General features: G+C 40.9%; 1 protein-coding gene across 1 annotated transcript in view; it reads left to right on the forward strand.

Moving 5' to 3' along the window:
* Positions 1–519: 519 nt before the first annotated feature.
* PI15 (peptidase inhibitor 15) overlaps positions 520–20,714 on the forward strand; it is a gene marked incomplete at its 3' end in the record, with an annotated part of 29,426 nt that continues 9,231 nt past the window's right edge. The window contains exons 1-2 of the mRNA XM_080646372.1: positions 520–637; positions 1,230–1,536. Of these exons, the coding sequence (XP_080502498.1) occupies positions 1,264–1,536 (273 nt within the window). The 5' untranslated portion in view covers positions 520–637; positions 1,230–1,263. The remainder of the gene's footprint in view (positions 638–1,229; positions 1,537–20,714) is intronic.

Here is a 20,714-nt window from a genome sequence, read left to right on the forward strand (position 1 = left end):
CTCTTGAATCATATTTGTGGCCACCCAGATGAGCTATGGGAGCTGATCTTTTGATTTAATATCAGCTTGCTCTTTTCAGCTCCAATGTCACTTACCATCTTAAAAAATGTACTCCTTGTTACTCAGGCATCTGTGTTTTCAAGAACTCACATTCTTTTTTTTTTTTCTTTCTTTCTTTCTTTCTTTCCTTCTGTATGGGAACCAGGAACTAGAAACTGTTAAATGGGGGAAATGAACCACTCACAGTAAAGGTAGAAGCCCAAAGAAAAGGGGGATTGTCTTTTATGGTTTGTACTTTGTAAGCTGTGGGTGTGACTCAATTTCCTCACCACCCACATAAAAAAGGTTGCCACCCAATCACTGTTTTTTTTTTTTTTTCTTTTTCTATCCCAAACCCCTCCCCTTTGATTTTGGCTGGGAGAGACCCTAAGAAAGACTGCCCTTTCTGGACGTTGCCGACTGTGACATATAAAAGCTGTTAGCTGCTCCTGTAGCCAGCAGCATTTAAACCTTGCAGACTTTTACTCTCTCAGAGTTTGTAATAAGACACACTCCTCTTACAAGAGTTCATACTACAACTTAGCAAAGACTTTACATTTTTGGAAGAACAAAATATTCATTTTGGCATTGTGCAGAGGTAAGCTATTTAGCTCAACAAGTTTATTTTGCATGCATTGATTTTAAAGTAGCTCACACTTTAAATTTTTATTTTTTTATTTTTTATTTTTTTTACTTTTAGAAATGAGTTTGGATGGTTATGGCTCGTTTGTATGTTTCTCTCACTTGATGTCCAAATGTGTCTGGGAGACATCAGCACATTCTCTGCTGTTACCTGCAATGCATTTTTTTCTCTTCACTCTCTAGATGACTTTTAATTTCTAAAGATTTCCATCTGAAGATACATATGCATTTTGTGGTTCAGGAATTTGGGACAAATGGCTCTGATGCTCACATGCATTTAGGGTTAGTAGTCAGACTGTTAATTTTTCTCTAGCTGTAGGAAATTCCTCTTAGGAGTCTGCCTCATTAATACCAAGCAAAATGCAAAGAGATTACTATAGGTTGTCTCCTAGGCTTGAATTCAACATGTGTTTGGATTTTTATTATTAATTTTTTTTTTTTTTAGAAAACCAAAGCAAACAATGCTCCCAAATAATAACTTGTACCTCCATATTCTCTGGCCCATTTTCCCCTTTCATAGACCCTAATTCTACCTTTCTGATTTAAAGCAAAGGAAACTCGGTGCCTTCCTCCACCCTCAAAATGACAGCAACCTCTGCCGTCAGCGGCGCGCTCCTGTTCTCCCTTCTCTGTGAGGCAAGTGCTGTTGTCTTACTCAATTCCACTGACTCATCCTCGCCAGCCAATAATTTCACTGATATTGAAGCCGCTCTGAAAGCTCAGCTCGATTCTGCGGACATCCCCAAAGCCAGGCGGAAGCGCTACATTTCGCAAAATGACATGATCGCCATCCTTGACTATCATAACCAAGTCCGGGGCAAAGTGTTCCCACCGGCCGCCAACATGGAATATATGGTAAGAGGAATTTTTCTTTACGTCCTGAGTGAGAGTGCTTTATTCCCATCGTCCGTTAGAAGAACCTAAGGAGTGTTTGTATGAGATACAGGGGCACTTTTTACCTACCTACAGGAAGTGGGAATTTTAACCATAACCTTGTGTGCCTGGTAAGCTTAGGCGCTGTCCTCATTACAGAATGAAAGCGGGGGGGGGGGGGGGGGGGGACGTCTCATGAGCTTTTGTGAGTTCCAGAACCATCGATGAACCAGGTCTTAGAGAAGAAACAAAGGGGAAGACGGAGGTGTGTTGACTGGTCACAGTTGGAAGGTCCACTTTAAAAAAAAAAATCATGGAAAATTTTGGGGCTTTGTTTAGCTAATAGCCACATGTCCCAGTTAAGACATTTATTGAAAATCATTTTTTTTTTTCAAATTATAGGTTTCACGGGCATGATTTATTGGCTGGGTAGGCGTCCTCTCCCTTTCTTGGACAGGGCGCTTTCTGACGCTCATGTTCAGTGTTCTGGGGAACACGCTGCCCCTGCTCCTGTGATTTAGTGCTTCGCCCCGCAGAGAAGCCGGGAGCCAGTGTGCACTGCCTTGCGCCTGTTCCAACTTGCTCGGAACACATTCTTCGCTCTCTCTTAAAATAGGCTCCCTGTGCCGAAATCATTTTACTTAGACTGTTTCCGATAGGGATGGTATTGAAAGGAGAGAGGTCTTTTTAACATTTCTTTCTGGTTTTGAATTTATGCAAGGTTATGGTTTAAATTCCAGTACCTTCCAAGAGCACAGCTTGGAGCCTATTTAAGGCAACGAAGACCACCGATATGGTATTTCTAAGATGGGGGGTGTGTGTGAGGGGTGGGTGGGGTGTGTGTGAGGGGTGGGTGGGGTGTGGATATACCACTAACAACTTTTCATAAGTGCTGACCTAAAATTTTGGGATTCCGATCAGATGATAAATTCCATCTATTTTATTCAAGTCTGCTTTTTAAGTTGGACTAATTGCAGCTATCACTGTCAGAGGGCAATCAAAGGCTTGCCAAGCGTAGGAGAGTCATAGTTCAGAGAAGTGCAATTTACCCTATAAAAATGCATGTTCCTTGGACTTTTAAAGAAATACAAAGAAGAAGATGTAACCAGTCCTAGTGCATAAGGGGCAATACAGCCTCATGATTAAGACTGTGGATTCTGGAATCTAAATGTGTGCGTTTAAACCCCAGTCCTGGAATATAAGCTGAGTGACTTCACTCCCTCATTCATTTTCATCCTCTCTAATATGAAGATAAAGGTAGTATCTGCCATTCAGAGTTGTTATGAGGAATGTAGAAGTTGAGTGGTGGAGCAATTAGACCAAAGCCGACTGCAAAATAGATGTTCACTAAACATGAACTTTCATGGGTTGCCATGAACTTCTGGTGAAAGGTGCCCAGCAAACACCTATTCTAGATCTAAAGTAGTAACAGTCATGCACATTGCAGAGGTGTTTCTAGAAGGTGACGTATAGACACAGAGAGAAGAGAAACAAGTACGTTTTCAAAATTACCCTCAATTATGGAGTAATATGCATAAGGTTTGCTTAAACTCAGAAAGGAGTAATATCCAGGTGTGGGTTTAGGGCGGGGATCACATTGCTATGCAGTCTGAGACTCAAGACAACTGAACAGGCTTTGGAGATAAGCTCATCTGGGTTGAAATCCTAACTCTGCTGCTTACTCTATTGTCTTGTATATGTTACTTAAACTGCTGAGACTCAATTTTCTTATCTGTAAAATGGGAATAATTTACATAAGAACCCGTCAGTACATAATTGCAATTCACTATTTTTATGATATAGAGGGAAGAGGAACCATCATGAATACAGGCATAGGTTGGGTACAACACAGTAGAAATAGAATGAAGAAAGCCACATTTTTCTAGTTATATCTCTCCCCACTGATCAAGAATTAATTCATTCCACATGTTATTTATTTAATTGCTTCTATGTGCCAAGGACTTGGTTAATTGTTTCCACAGATGACCTCATTTGATAGCTCACATTTTCCCTGTGAGGTTAAGACTGTGGTCTCCCATTTACCCTTGAAATCACTGAGACCCAGAGAAGTTCATGAATAGGCCACGGTGGTGTGGGTGGTTATCCATATGGAACCGGATCACTGGGATCAGAATTTAGGTCTGTGTAATTTCAAAGCCCATGCTTGTACTGGTAGCATCTATGTATTTAGATCTAGCAAACGTTCTACTGGAGGAAACCCCCAGAGATATTGGGATATCTTTGTGTCCTTCTTCACATTGCCAGCTGAAATCCTATAGCATTCATATTTTATTTGACATTCCCCTCTTTTTTTTTCAGATACAGGAGCTATTACATACAATTTACTTTTTAAGAACCAGATACAGTGCTGGTTAGATGATAGATGCTCTATAAATCCTCCTTAACTCAGGAGAGTTAATGAAAAATAGTAGTTAGAACAGTTAAGTCTTATAAAGGAACGTATGACTGTCTCAATTACCATGTAAAAACTGCATTTAACTCTAGCCAGCGTGGCTCATTTGGTTGAGTGTCATCCCATTGCAACAAGAAGTCACCAGTTCAATTCCCAGTTAGGGCACATTCCTGGGTTGCAGGCTTGCTCCCCAGTAGGGAGCATGCAGGAAGCAGCCAGTAGGAAGGGATTATGTTCTGAGCTTGCATCCATGCTTCTCTCTCCATCTCCCTTCCTCTCTCTCTCTCTCTGAAATAAATAAAAATGTATTAAAAATAAATACTGCATATAGTTCATTTGCATAAGTATTTATTAACTTAATACATAGGCCCTATTTTAAGCATTAGGGACATATTCATGAATAAAACAGACACTCCTTAGCCATCTGGGGTGGGGAATCAGACAATAAACAAGATAAGTATATAAAGTTCACAGTACATCAGAAGATAATAAGATTATGAAGAAACAGAAAGCTGATTGTGATGAGGTTGTGACATTTCATAAGGTGGTCAGAGAAGAGCTCAGTGAGAGTATCCTGGAGAGAGGGAAGGGAGGGAGCCACACTGATAGGTGAGAGGTCATTCCCAGCAGAGGGAAGAGTAAGGAAGGACCAAGGCCCTGAGACAGAAAATGTATTCGTTCCATTAAAATATGTGATTTATGTAGTGAAACTGTAGACCTCCCTGAATAAACTGACCCATGGAAATAATTCAATGGACCCCTCAAGAAGACTCAGAGAAACTACTGAGGGAGGTACAATATAATAGGTAGCGTGTAGGTCAGGATGTAAGTGACTTTAATCTCTAAGCTCAGGTAAAAAAATAAAGCTCTCAATCGAACAGTTATCTTTGTCTTAACTTGTTCAATGTTGATTTGGAGTTTGAGCAATTTGAAAATGAGTTCACTTCCCTGCTCTACTCCGTATCTCAAAAACTTGGGACAGTTAGCTCACTATGGCCACCAGCCATGTGTACAAATTGTCCCCATCAGTGAGTTATATCACCATGGGAGCCTCGTGGAAGGCAGTCTTCAGCTCAGGGCTTTTCCTAATGGCACCAGATTGATTGGTAATCTCTCTCATCCCAGCTTCTCTCTCGGAACCTTTTCCTATGCCATTTCTTCTTCTTCTAATGTTTCCTCATTAATGTCTGCCATTATCTATAATCCTACCCTTCAAGTTGTAATCAGAATTCGTGTCCTTTGTTGATATTTCCTATGATCACAACCTCATTTGATTTCTCCTTTGAAGCACCGTAACATATACATCTATTATACTGCTCTCATCAAAATTGAACTGGATTTACAGTTATTTGTATATTTCTGAAAACTTCTTCATTTTAAGCCTTCAGGGTGCTAAGTCTATGTTTAGTCATCCTTTTATCTCTATTTTTAAGTAGCATTAATTTTGATATGACAGTCAACACTCCTATCTATGGGTTCTCCAACTATGGATCCAATCAATAGTAGATCAAATATATTTGAAATAGCCTATTACATTGTTACTGACATGTACTATATTGTTAGACCTACAATATGTAGATTTTTTCTTGCAATTATCCCTTAAGTATTATAGTAAAACAACTATTTACATACCATTTACATTGTATTAGGCATAATAAGCAAACTTGAGGTAATTTAAAATATAGGAGGATGTGTGTATCTTATCTGTAAAGACTAGGCCATATATAATAAAAGGATAATACGCAAATCAACCAAACTGCAGAATGACTGGTCGCTATGATGCTCAATGACGATCAGGGGACAGATGCTCAATGCAGGAGCTGCCCCCTGGTGGTCAGTGGCTCCCACAGGGGGAGTGCCGCTCAGCCAGAAGCCGGGCTCATAGCTGGGAGTGCAGCAGCAGTGGCAGCACTAAGGATGTTGGACTGACAGCTTAGGCCCACTCCCCACAGGCTCCCAGACTGCGAGAGGGTGTAGGCCAGGCTGAGGAACGCCCCCCCATGAGTGCACAAATTTTGTGCACCAGGCCTCTAGTCCTAGCTTATAAAAGGGTAATATGCAAATTAACCATCACTCCATCACAAAGATGGTGGTGCCCGTAGCCACAAGATAGCAGCGCCCAGTCCTCTCAGCCCCACTGGAGTCCCCAAGTCCCGGGGGGCAGCTGCTGAGAGCGGGCAGCCTGAGCAGCCTGGCAGAATGCTTGCTTCGTTGCCACAGTGACAAGGCAAGTGTTCTGCGCCCAGCCACAGATGGGCCTCTGGCCAGGCCGGGGCGTGGAATGCTTGCGTAAGAAGAGAAGGAACTGGCAAGCTGAGCAAGAGTTGAGTGGCCCCCAACTCCCAGGCAAGGTCAAGTTCGGGGTGGAGACTAGTGTAACAGGAGGGGCTGGTGGTGGAGGCACAGGGGTGAAAGCTGGCCGAGAAAGAGGAGGGAAGCCCTTTATCAGAGTTCCTGAGAACAGGGAGGGAAATCGTTTGCATTTCCCAACCATGGATGGGCCTCTGGGCTGTGGAGATACTCTGGGCAGTGGGCATGGAGCAGCCAGGCCCCGCAGAGAGCTACTGGTGCACGGGTTCGTGCACAGGGCTACTAGTTTAATATAAAGAGCATCCACGGATTTTGGTATCTATAGGAGTCTTGGAACCAATCTCATACAGATACCAAGGGGCAACTGTATAATTTATATTTTTACAGAAATTTTATCATCATTTATAATAGCATTTTATCATATGCACCCAAAATAAGTTTTGCATAATTTCAAAAAAGCCATAATATAGATAGAGCTTAAGATATACAAGTCAAACTTCTTTCCTCTTGGCTTCTGTTCTCCAATTAGTTTATTGACATATTTCCAGAGCTCCTTGGACACCAGCTGCTTTTCATTCTTCCTAAGGGCAGCTTAAACCATGACTCTAAACCACAAACCACACTAGTTTCTTAGAATAAGAATTATCCCCCAAAGAATGAAATTGCAAGACTCACACATGGAGTAAAATTTGTAGGATCTTCTTTGAATCCAAGTCAATTGAGTAAATTAACTTTAGAAAATTTGAAGTCCCTCCCTGAGAATATGAGATCCAAAGATAACAGAAATCTCTGTCTTTAAAGTATAAAACAAAACAGTAGAAAAGAAAACAAAACAAACAGGAAAAAACCCACTAAGCATATAATTCAGTAAAATACACTGCTGCATAAGATTGATGTAATAAAAGAGGTCCAGATAAATACCATGGAGAAGTCAAAGAAAGAAGTGATAATCTCTAGTTGACAAAAATCAAAAATCTCTTTGGAGGAGGGGCATTGAGACCCCTGATCAGGAAGAGGCAGGGTCGGCTCTTATGGTAGGTTAAAGCGAGGCATGAACAAAAGTGCCAGGGGAGAAATTAGTCCACCAGTCAGATTTAGGGGGAGTTTGAAAGGAGACTGAGGATCACTTAATACAAAGGAGTTCCAGAGACTGTGGGAGTTTAGAGCAGGGTCAGGAGTGCATTTTAGAAAGATGATCCTGGCAATTGATGGACTTGGATCAGCAATGAAAGTGACAGGAGAGGTGACAACCACTGAGTCAGAGATGCCATTGCTTTAGGCCAGCCGTGAGCAAACTACGGCCCGCGGGCCGGATCCGGCCCGTTCGGCTGTTCTATCCGGCCCGCGGAGCCGAAAGAGCAGAGGGTTCTCTTGCTCTCCCCTCCGCTCCTTTACTTTGAATTTATATTAGTTCACACAAACACTCCATCCATGCTTTTGTTCCGGCCCTCCGGTCCAGTTTAAGAACCCATTGTGGCCCTTGAGTCAAAAAGTTTTCCCACCTTAGGCACAGGTAGGGGGGAGCTGGCACCTACAATGACAGGTAGTAACAACTAACTGGGGTGTAGTGTATGAGATAGCAGTCCTCACATCTAGTAGAGAATGGTGGGAAGGCAGGTGAGGGGCAGTGTGAAGATAAGGATGCACTTGAAGCTGAAAATAAAAGGTAATTTCAAGAAGCCCAAACAGCATATTGATAATGTGGCCTATTTCATGTGTTTGGTGCCAGCAGATGTTATTGGCAAAGCTAAAGGAACACGGCCTCCTGTGCTTTTCTGGAAAAGAGAACAATACTAGTTACCAAGTCACAGCAGGTAGAAACATAACAGAAAGCATGACTCAAGTGAATGAATGGAGAATACATTAATTCACCCTCGGAAATAACCAATAAACTACTTGCCTACAATGATTTCCGACTTGGGAATAATGAAAAATGCTGATTTCATTTATTTGGGTTTCACATAGAAGAGAATGTAGATAATATAAATTGCTTTTTTTTTTCTTTATTCAATAGTTGACTGAACACATGTGATGTCCTTATTATTTTGAAAAAATAAAACCATGTATTGTCCCAGATGGCGCAGTTCCTCTCATTCGAGAAGGATAACTAAATTTCTTGCTATAAACATGAGAAATTGGATGTGTCTAACCTAAATCTTTTCGATGAGTGCTTCTCTGACTGCTCGAAGGCCTCCTGAGAGTCGCTGCCAGCCTGCGGTGAGCGGAGAGGTGGCTGCTGACAGGAGGCATGGGTCCAGCTCTCTCCGCATTCCTGTTCTGGATGCAGAACCTTTCAAGTGTCTTGGCTTCAGATGGAGACTGGGCACGTTTTGTAGGAATTTTCTTTCAAGGTGCACGTTGCTTAGTATCACTTGGTGTTGTATGTTCAGCTCTCCATGGATGGAGCCAGCTGAGGAAAGCTTAAGAACATTTGGTTTGAGACCATTTGAAGACAGATTCCAAAGAAGCACAAATGTAAACACATGAACAGGATGCAATTCAGAAGGTCACCATTAGGTGGAAGACAGGAAAGCTGTGATCATACAGAGGCCACATGTAGGGTGACCATATTTCCCAAGAGTCAACAGTGCTTTTTTTTTGTTTGTTTGTTTTGTGTGTGTGTGTGTGTTTTTTTTTTTGCGGCAAAGGATACTTGACCAAATACAACAGTGCAGGAAGAGAATTTTATTGCATTCCTATTGAGTATTGGTAGAACGTAGCATCATACCTGGTCCACAGAGAACACTCGGTGAATATTATGGAACAATTGAATGAAGTGCTTCTGGGCATGAGTGTAAAGAGCACGTGGCTAAAGAGCATGGAGCATTCAATCACTCATGCCGCAACATCTAGCCAGGTGCCTGGCACTCTGCTGGGGGAATGAGAGGGGAGCTGGGACACCTTTCCTTAGGAGTACTGTGCACAGACCAGTGAGTGGGCAACACAATGAGCCGAGTGCTAATGGGTGCTTTGGATCACAGGGGGTGTACCTAGACCAGACTTGGACTCAGGATAGAGAGGCCAGGAAGGCTTCTAGAAGACAATATTTCAAATATCAAATACGAAAAATAAATAAACGTTATACAGGAGGGCATTAAGGAAAGAGAGAACCTGTTGTAGGGGTGAGAGCATGTTCCAAGAAGGCGCTCGGTGTGTTGAAGGCAAGGATAGAAATTTGGGATGGCTTGGAGGGAGTACATTAAGGAAAAATTGATGTTTAGTGAGGCTGGGAAGGCAAGCAGGAACTTGTTGAGTTTTATTCTAAGATCAAAGTTAGATCATTCATTGAAGGTTTGAAGCAGGGAAGTTATATCATTCATTCACATTCTGGCTCCAGCATGAGGAAGGGGCTGCAGGGAGGCAGAAGTAAAGGCAGGGAGCACAATCCAGAGGCCATTATTACCTTGAAGTCTGGGTGAGCAATAACTGAAGCCTCGTAAAGTTTAAGGCCATAGGGACGTGACCAAGTACATGTAGGGATCAAATCAATGGGATAAGTGATTGTGTGCGGAAGCAGGCAAGGAGCTGCCTTCAGTTGTGAGCAGAACAACTGGGTTTCTCTGAGTTGAAGAACACAAAGTAAAGAGTGGGGGTCAGGTTGTCTCTAAGGGCTGCAGGTATACCACCCAGGTACTCACCTATAGAGGCTGAAAGAAATAGCTGGCGTGTGTGGGAGGGAACATTCTTCAACTGCAGCAATTTTCAGCCGGTGCAAGAGTTGTTAAAACATGCAGCACCTAACTATTTAGTCAGGGGCACTGACTTCTTTTCTCTCACATTGTCAAATCAAAAAAAAAGAAAAAAGAAAACAGCCAACACAATAATAGCTGTCCAGTGTGAATGAATCAAAATTATACCTTTTTTTTGTTTTGTTAGATTGGCAAAAAATTGGTGTGCTGCAGAATTGTAATTAGCTTATGTGTGCCATGGGATGAAAGGGGTTGAAAATCGCTGCTCCACTACAAAGAATGTTGGATGGGCATGTGCTTTGCTAATCAAAATGGACCACTTTGCATAAGGGGTCCGGGAGTATCATGGAGACAGCATGGATGGATGCTTTTATGTCTGGGAATCAACTCAAGAATGTTTGCAAGAAAGCTTCCTGTTTTTTGGGTTTGTTTTTTTTTTTGAAGAATAAGTGCTGAGACTTAAATCAACATGAATTCAAAGCTGTTTCAGGGGCCTAAATAGCACCAGGCCCACCGAGGCCTCCTGACACATTCAGAATAAGGTCTTTCTGGAAACTCTCCAAAACACTTCAGAAAACTAGCAGCTGACTGGTCTGGCGGTGTGGCGTCCTGAGTTTAGTTCCTCTGAAAACTTTTTAATAGCTAGTCAGTGGCCATTAAACAGCTGGGCAGAACTTGAGATGTTAAATTGTCTGTGAGAATTTCTTAAGGATGGTGGGGAGAAGAAAGACTAACAGCTCAAACTGGTCAAGAAAGAATGTTTGGTACAAAATCTACCTAGAATGAGGTTTGGAGGGATGGGGCTCCAATGTTTCCAGTCTATGCTCCCCATAGTGTCTAAAATTGGGCATCAAGCATTTTTTTTTTTTTTTTGGACACAAAGATGAAAGAATGCCTAACAAGTTGTGTTTTCAAACTAAACTTTTCGTGACTTTTAAAATTTCACACCACATACTCCAAACGGAAACAGTCCAGCAATGTTACTTCAGGACACATGTTTTTTCCCCTAAAATGTGCATCAAATCACATTTCATAATTGCGTTAAATATGAACCTTCTCCCCAATCTGGGTCTCTGCATTCCAGGGAGGTCTAGCTTCCAGCAGGCTGTAGGTAGGCAGAAAGGCATTCCACTTCTTCAGTGCAATGGCAAGAGCGGGGGTTTGCACGTGTAGCACAGGAGAGTTTAACAATCGAGGAATCCGTTTTTCAGATTGGTGTGACACTGAGTTCAGGGGAAAGAATTAACCACACCTGAAAAGGTCTTCCTGTCTCATAACTCCAGAATCCAATGATAGCCGATGGGCATTATATTTCCCCAGAGAGCAGCGCATTGCTAGAATCCATCATGAAATCGTCTTAAAATTTAGAGACACAACATATGTGAAAGAGGGGTTTAAGTTGGGGAATTCATAAGTTTTCACACTTATAAAATTCCCCAAATTTTTATCTTCCACGGTCTGATGTTTTTTCCCCCGGAAGCAAGTTCCTTGTTATCTATACATAATTCTGCTTCCGATTATTTAGTTGCTTTAGGGTTTGCTTGGCTTGCCTTTATCTGGTCGCACGCTTAGCTGAGATTAAAGCGTGGTGGCTCTCAAACTTTAGGCTGCCAGATAATGTGATCAAAGGGCACCTCACAGCTTCCCATGTTAGGCGGCTTTCTCATTCACTACCATCCAGGGCCTGGATCCCCAGTACTGATAATATCCACCGTTACATACACCCTTGTGCTGTTAGAGCTGGGTTCAATGCTCTCAGTCACTAGTTCACCTAGCCTTCACCACAGTCAGACGGGAAACCTGAACCTGGAGAGCATAAGTAAGTTGGCCAAGATCACAGGGCAAATAAGACAAAATGATAAGAACGCAGTTCTGTCTGACCACAAAGTCCATGCTTGGAAAGACAACAATACGCACTCCCCTTCATGTGTTCATCTCCTGCTCTAGGAAATTTCCCTACATGCATTTCATCTGAGGACAACACTGGATATTAGAAAGTGTTTCTTCACGTGGAATTGAACCTTGCTCCCTGTATTCTTCCTTGGACACCATGTGGGAACATTCCGCATTAGAATACTGCTTCAGGTCTTTGAAGGCTGTGAGCATCTAGGTCTTTGACCCCTGACCCCAGGCACCCAGCTCTTTCTTAGCCTCCAGCCCTTTTGTGTTCACTACCTGCTGTCTAAACCACTTTTGGCCTCCAGAGTGTTGCCTCTCAGGGAAGACTGCACAAAGAGGTTTGCTTTCTGAAAATCCTGGGAAAGGTAAGAGTTGTGTCGTTAAGGAGATGGAGATTTGAGGTACTCCCTCATTTGTTCTGCTTCTGCAGATGCACCCTAAAGGGAGGTTGGCAGAGTTGGTGGCCAAAGTCTCCTGCAATTTCATTAACTAAGTCATGTGTAGGTCAAATGAGTGTTTTAAATACAAGTTTGAAGTTATAATGGAAAGAGATGGCCTTACTTTAAATTTTTAAACCCTTTCTTTCAAGTTTTTAGACTTTTCAGGAAGTGATGCAAACTGTTCTTCCACATGTTACTTTCGGTACCTCAGTTAGTAAATCCATTTAGAGTTCCCATGTTGTCTAAACAGGCACTGTGAACACCATCTGTCATCTCGGTATTCATACCCATGGAGCTGTGGACTGCATGTGCCCTCCCCTGGAATTATTGTCCTCAGAATGTGAGATATCAGCTTGTTTGTACAGCAGTCTTCAGGACTGTGTTCTACCTCCTCACCCACAAGTCTTTCATGTGTAACCATAGCAGACATCCTCACAGAGCATTTCACTGTCACTGGGTACATGAATCAATAACAGACCAGGGCTGAAAGGAAGGATACGCATATGAGGGCTCATAAAGTGAAAATTAACAGACATCAACTACCAGAAATGCCCCCTTCTTCCAAAGCCCCTCATGGGGTGTGTGAGTGCAGTGGGGAAAGAGGGGTGAGTAGGGGTGAGATAGGAGAGAGGAGGCCTAAAGTTCTTTCTGAGCAGAATGACACACCGCCAAATAGGGCTTTAAATAACTTGTTACCCAGGAGAGCAGAGCCACTTTGCAATACACATTCAAGATCCCCAGCTCTGGCCCAGGGGTGGGCTAGGCATCCCTTCTTCACTTCCCCTGGAGATGCTGGAGTACGTTCCCAGGTGAGACCTCTAACACCTGCTTTGAGAATTATCTTAGGTCATGGTTCAGGACACAAAAATAAGCTGAGCAGAGTATTTTGTGGCTCAAATAGCCACTTATTTAACAAGAGACTGACCAGGGGTGGGCAAACTTTTTGACTCGAGGGCCACAATGGGTTCTTAAACTGGACCGGAGGGCCGGAACAAAAGCATGGATGGAGTGTTTGTGTGAACTAATATAAATTCAAAGTAAAGGAGTGGAGGGGAGAGCAAGAGAACCCTCTGCTCTTTCGGCTCCGCGGGCCGGATAGAACAGCCGAACGGGCCGGATCTGGCCCGCGGGCCGTAGTTTGCCCATGGCTGGACTATACACTGAAAGAAGGATGAGGCTAACCCAAAAGAATTATTCCAGTGATACTTGCTATATCAGCACAATTTCACTGAATGTTCACTCAGCACCTGTTTCCAAAAAACAGCACGTGGGCGCTCTGGGGGAGCTGCAGATGTGTGCCACATGGGACAAGGCTTCCGTGGGAATGTACTTGATTTACTAAGGACACTTCAAAGGAAACAAACTTTTAGTAGCACATGGTTCTTTCAGAGCTTCTTCATATAACACACCGTATCTGCTATACAGGGATGGGCAGAAGTAGGTTTACACTTGTGAGTACATGAAACAGAGTTTATTTTTGTATGTTTATTTATTAAAATTGTATTCTTTATTTGTATTACAACTGTAAGCCCACTTTTCCCCATCCCCACTCCCATATACGTGTATTGAATTGTATAATACTAAATTTATGTAATTTATTGCAATTTGCAATTATTTGCTTATTTGTTTGGTAGTGCTTTTGTTGCCTGTCTCTTCCCTAAGCTGTAAGGCAGAGGCCCTGTTAGTCTTGCTGACAGTGGAATTCATAGTACCCAGTGCCTCCCAATAAATATTCACTTACTGGCTGTCTAGGTGAATGAGTTACCTGGAATCCTATTGGTTAATATGGAAACTTGCACTCTTGTACTTTTCATTGTTGAGGACAACGCAGCCCTCCCCATGTGGTAAGTTTATTGCAAGGAGGTTTGAGGCAAATGCAGGTACAGGGTTGCTGTGTCCTGCCACCACCCATGGATATGAGGTGGGAAGAGGACTCATTTGGGTAGGTGGAATGGTGACAATGACACCCTACATTAGAGTTCATAAACTGCAGGCCCATCAACCACTCTAGTAGGTATGTTTAATTTGCTCTGTATAGTATTGAATTGTACATAATTTTATATTTTTAAAAGTTAACTGCCCACATGTAAAAGTTGATACATTTCACATGTATATCAGGATTTCTAGAGAGATTGAGCCCACTTCCTACTTGTTAGCAATGACTTAGAGAGGGGAGGAGTAGCCTCTTTGGGTGCAGCAAATTCACTTATTTCTGAGTCTCTCTCTCTCCCTCTCTCCCTCTCTCTCTCTCTCTCTCTCTCTCTCTCTCTCTCTCTCTCTCTCTCTTCCCCCCCCCCCATATAACTGTCCAGAGGTCAAGCAGCAGGTGCACTTTGTAATCTTATACCCAATACTACATTTAGTCATCTTCATTAGTAGACCATTCCCACAATGAAAGCATTTTGTTTAATTATATTTACAGAGTTTGGCCATTTTCAGCACTTGGCTGAAGTACAGTTTCAGAGCCATGCTTTAGTGATTTAAAGCACTAAAAATGTTTCCATCTTTTCCTAATCACCAATCTTATTTAAGTACTTTAATCTCAAATCCTAAATTTATTTTTTTGCTTTTATCCATGCCCTCGTTTATTTATACATATGTTAAAAGTCCCTTTCAGTAATCCAGATAACAAATGATGGTGGTGTTGACCGGGCGTGGCAATAGTGGTGGCAATCAGTACTTATCTTTTGTATATATGGTAGTTTATAGGCAGAATCAACAATATTTGCTGGTGGAGCAGATAAAGATTATGAAACAAAGAAAGCAAAGAGATGACTACTAGATTTTTAGCCTGAGCAATACAAGAGCAGTTGCAGTATGGAAACAGCCATAGATATATATGAACAGGAAAGCAGATAGATTGGTGACCCCTGAACTAGAAGACGGGCTATGCCATTTGCTGATAGGAGGAAGACTGCAGGTTATAGGGTGGTGGTGGTGGGGGAAGTGGGGCAGGGTTGTGAGTATTTGGAGCTCAACTTTGGACAAGTTAGGTTGAGGCTTAAAGTACCTAGGTTTGGAATTCAACTGAGAGGTTGAGATATAATTTGGAGTGATAATACCAACCGCACGTAAAGGGCATGTCAATCCATAGACTGAAGGAGATTATGTAGGCAGTGTATACAGATAAAGCGGGAGGGAGGGAGAGAGGGAGAGAGGGGGGGGCCCTGGGACCCCTCCAGCACATAGAGGTTGGAGGGATGAGCAGGAACCATCAAACATGGAAAATCAGCAACCAGAGCTCAACAAAGCAAGTACGGAGTGGTGAGACCAAGGAATGGGGGTGTGTCCAGGAGGAGCAAGTAACTAGAGCTGCTGATAGACCAAGGAAGTTGGTGACCAGGCCATTGAGGAGAGCAGTTGGGAAGAGTGGAGGTGGAGTGGGGAACCTCTATGCGGGGATCAAATAAGAATAAAAGAAGAAAAACTGGAAATTCCCAATTAAGACAACTCTCAAGGAATTTTATTGTTATTGGAAGGAGAAGAATACTGCAATAATCGGAAGACAAAAAGGGATGAGGAAAAAGGGCTTCATTGGTTTGTTTTTAAGAAATGTATGCTGTTAGCAATGATCCTTCCAAAAAAGTGCACTTCACATCATCTCTTTACAGAAATTTACCCCACCTACCTGTAAGGTGGCATTCTTCTTACCTGAGGGAAGTCTTCATTATCTTCTTTTAAACATTTACCAAATGCTAGAACCCCACTTAGGTAGTTTATGATATAATTTGGTCCCATCTTTTATAGGTATTGTTGTGGCTTGAGGGAATTTTTAAATCAAGTTCCTTTAACTCTCTACTTCTCTTATACAGTAGAATCAGTTTAACATCATTTAAATAATCGAATGGACACCAGAAATTTCCCTTCCTCTTCCTCTACCCTACCGCACCCCACCCGACCCCAGGCTTCCTTCCCAGTACTCATTTCTGCCCTCCTGTCTGGTTAACCCTGGATCTCAGCTCTGAGTTTTCTTTATTGGCATTTCACATGCATTTCTACCTAATGGGAATAAACCCACTCATTTCAAAACAGAACTGCAATCATGCCCATGATTTAAAGCTGTTTTAAAGTGTATTAAAAGCATTTTTCTGCCCTCAGGGGAAATAATTTTGTCATCACTTAATTTCTTTTTAATGGCTCTTTCCCACTTCTGTAAGTCAACACTTCTTCCCCAATCTGACCAATGCAGGAAAAGATCAAACAGTCCTAGCTAAATTATTTTTTTAAAACTCCAAAACATGTCTATCTAAATTGACTTTGCTTTTTATCTTAATATACAAGGAATGACCACATAAATTTCCAGGGAAATAATGTCTACAGCATATACCATACTGTCTCCAATACCATTACTATCATAACCAGTTTAGAAATATGTCTCCAAAGACTCAAAGTACGATTTTTTTATTTAACATTTGTTGTCTTTGAAGATGGATTCAACTGTGCATTACATTTGTCAAGAGGTATCTTTTGCTTTGTCAAGTACTATTCCTGGTTCTTCCTTAGCTTACATTTCCTAATCTCTAGTTGTATCCATAAATTTAGCAAGTTTTGGCAATCACATTTCCTCAATGTTTGTTACTAACAAATTTAAAAAATTAAATTTCTCAAAACAGCATTGATAGTTTTAATATATTTGATCTTTAAAATATTTCAATTGATTGATTGAAAATAATAATTTCTATTATCTATAATGTCTTAAAAGTCTAAGGTATACAGTGACCCTCAAGTTTTAAATTTTGCAATACTGTTTAAAAAAATTTAACAAGTCTTCTAATTTTCAACTTAAAAATCACCAATATAAGTAATTACTCAATATGTTTATTGAAGTTACAAGGCTAACCTGTTGCTTTAATAAGCCACATTCTCTTAACCATTAAAAATCTTAATAATATCAAATATGCAAGTTCTTCATCCAGATATAGCTATCCTTTTTAATAACTTCAATTTGATTCTTTCAAATACTTCTACATTTAATTCTTATGCTTGAAATTAAAAGATGTTACCCACTTTAAAAAAACAGTCTGTCACATCAAATAATGTTAGGGATATATGCCCAAGTCATTTTAGGTTGCCTCCAGCTAGACTCAATTTCTTGTTGTGCAGAGATATTGACTGGGATTTAAGAAGAGAGATTCATATGGCACCGTGCTCCCGAATCTGGCTGCCACTCTGTTGTGGATACCAAACTTGCAGAAATGCCTGAGAAAACAACTTCATCTCTGGCCAGAGCATGTCTTACTCTATTCTTCTGTCCATTTGAGAATGTCAACCCTTCTCCCAGGATAGAAAATCCTTTCACTCGGTTTTCTATGTCTCTGGCTCAAGCTCTGAAGACCTCTGAACTTGATGAGAATCTGCATTCTTGTCACATCCCTCCTCTCTCTTGGAGCCACAAATCTTTTAGATATTTAAATGACATCAGTTTGAATTCTGAATATTTCTCATGGCTTAGTCCAGCTATGTGGTTGCCATAGACAAGGTGCTGACTTTATAAGCAGAATAGCTCACGGTGAACATTTGAGCCCAAAGCTAAATCAGTTTATAAGCTGAGCAACTAAATGGTTCTTAACAACAAAGAATGGAAGAAAACCACTTGGGTCAACAGGGTACACCTAAAAGTATATGTATGCTCCAACATTGTCTTAAGCTAGATTTATTTTGTGATTTATCTGATTTAATTATAATATCTTCTAGTGGGTCCAATAAATACCTTTTAGTATCCATGCACATTCTTAATTTTTGCTTCATTTTTAGGAGGCAAGATCAGATTTTAAGTGCTACAACTAACTTACCTTTGAGAGTATCCTATCTATTTATAGGGAATACAGAACGTTGAATCTGGTTGAATAAAAGCTAAGTATCAGGTGTTCAGTTTTTTTTCCGACCAACAGAGAATAATATATTGTATGTTTACTAGGAATTCCACAGAACATTAAGTGAGTGCACATGGGTGCCCTTCTTTGCTCTGTTGCTGTATTTGTGGGGGATAATATTAAAGTCATTTCAAATAAATGCCACAGGTACTCAGAAATTCAGCAGATGCCCATCAAGCAAACAGAAATGTATACAGGGTGTCCCAACAAAATGTATACACACTTTAACAGCTGATAGTTCAATTTTGAAAATGAAATGTACTTAAATAAACCCTGCCTTAATAATTATTCAAAGTGCATGTACACATTTTAGGGGGACACCCTATATATCAACTTAAATGCTTAGCAATTTTCATCTTCATTCCCTGAATCTTTTATTGTTGCTGTTGATCCTCACCTGAGGATATTTTTCCATTGATTTTTAGAGAGAGTGTAAGGGAGGGGGAGAGACACACAGAGAGAAACATCGATGTGAGAGAGACACTTCTATTATTTGCCTTTGGCAGGACCCAGTGGGGGCCAAGAATCAAGCTTTCAACCAAGGTTCGAGGTATGTGGCCTTGACCAGAATTGAACCTGGACCATTCAGTCTATGGGCTGACCCTCTATCCACTGAGCCAAACTGGCCAGGGCCCTGAACTTCTATAAGTTGTTAAAATTCTTTCACATGGTTACACTGGCAACATTCATTGTAGTTTAGAGCTTCTGATTAAGAAAGAACAAATAATCTTGGGCCATTAAGAAAGAATAGATAATATTGGGCCACTCCCTACAGCCCCAGTTTTTTTGTTGAAATTTCCTATTGTTATTAAATAAAGTAATCATTGCTTGCTATTTTCAAACCTCAAAGACCTCTCATCAAATTAATACAATCCAATACCACTCGAGATTAAGGGGATACGTAATTTACCCACTTTCTCATGGGAGTTACAACCAAAGAAGAAAGACAGAGACAGCAAAGGCAGATCTCAATTTTACCAATAGATGTGATTGATGTAATCCTCAAATTTCCGCGCTCCCTACTCCAGCTGGATATGTCCCTCTCTACAGGATGGTGTGAGTCCTGCTCAGGGACAGAGAGGCAAGAAAGAGTACAGGACCTTCTGACTTACTCTGTAGTGGGCATCGAAAGGACAGTTGATCATCTCTTGCATGGGGAGGGAAAGTGACCCACTGTGGGACCTGGCCAGTGCCCACCAAGCTTCCAGCATCTTCCTTCAGGGACTTGGAGACAGGCAGAAACCCCTGCCATCAGTTCCCTAAAAGTAAATGCCAGAGAGAGAGAGAAGAGAGAGAGAGAGAGAGAGAGAGAGAGAGAGAGAGAGAGAGAGGCCTTATTCCTCCTCCCCCACAACCACTTTCTCCAAAATTTTAATTGTGACTTTTGTACATAGAAACCCCTAAAAAAAATGTAGGCATCAGTAATAATACTTTGTCTTCCCATCAAAATCCGCTATCACAGTTAAAATGAATGCTCACATAAGATACTGTTCAGGCATAAACTTTTGGTTTATCTTTTTGACATATACAATATTTTGTTTTTAAATATGTGGATGAGTGTAAAGATAGGATTATATATGCTAAATCCTCAACTGCCTTAAATGTTTTTAGTAATTTTGAAGAGAAGTTTATTCTCTCTGGGGTATGGAAAGGGCTAGCACTGAGTAAATCATAGACCCATAGAACACATATAAATCATACATCTTCCTGGCTCGATGCTGGGCTATTCAAGTATCTTAAGTCATGAGAAGTTGAAGATGAAAGGTACCCTAAAGATGACCTCATTCAATCTTATTTCACAGGTGAATTAAGTGGGAGACAGAAAGAATAATGAACGTGCCCTCAGATGATGTTAGCAGCAGAATCAGGGTTAGAACACAGTACTTTTTATTCTTAGGTCAACGCTATTTGTGCCATGCCATGCTGATATTTCAGGACAAGACTCTAAGTGTTTTTAGCAGTTATTGATTGGTGTGCACACTATGTAAATAGTATGTAGATGCGTTTTTTTCTCAAGTGACTACAATTAGCTAAGAACCCTCCAGGGGACAAACTGGGTTGATACTATTCCATCTGGAAGTCCTTTGTGAATTAATTGTGTTGTTTTGTATTTCGATGGACTATAACCCATATTTTATTCACAAACATCAGAATAGGTAATAGATAAGTTCACCAAACAAATGCTTTTAAAAGTTCATTTCAGTCCTATGATTCTACAATTTTCATGATAAATTTATTATATTTTGTTGATATACTTTGCCTAATTTATACAAAAAAACAAAGAAGTTTGAAATAGTGATTCATATAATTTCTGTCAAATAGTGATTTTACTGAGCTAAGAAATTAACCATAAAAAAGAAGTACAAAATCTTTTTCATAATTGTAAAAGAGCATGATATCAATTTAGAGAAAAAAACAAATACATAGACACTAGCTCATAAAATATTATAGAATGAGCATTATCCTTATTTTTGATACTGTATTTAACATTATTTATTAAAATGATATTATGTAATATCTTGCCACATTTAATTTA

This window comes from Plecotus auritus (genome assembly GCF_963455305.1).
Source record: "Plecotus auritus genome assembly, chromosome: 11".
Classification (NCBI taxonomy): Eukaryota; Metazoa; Chordata; class Mammalia; order Chiroptera; family Vespertilionidae; genus Plecotus; species Plecotus auritus.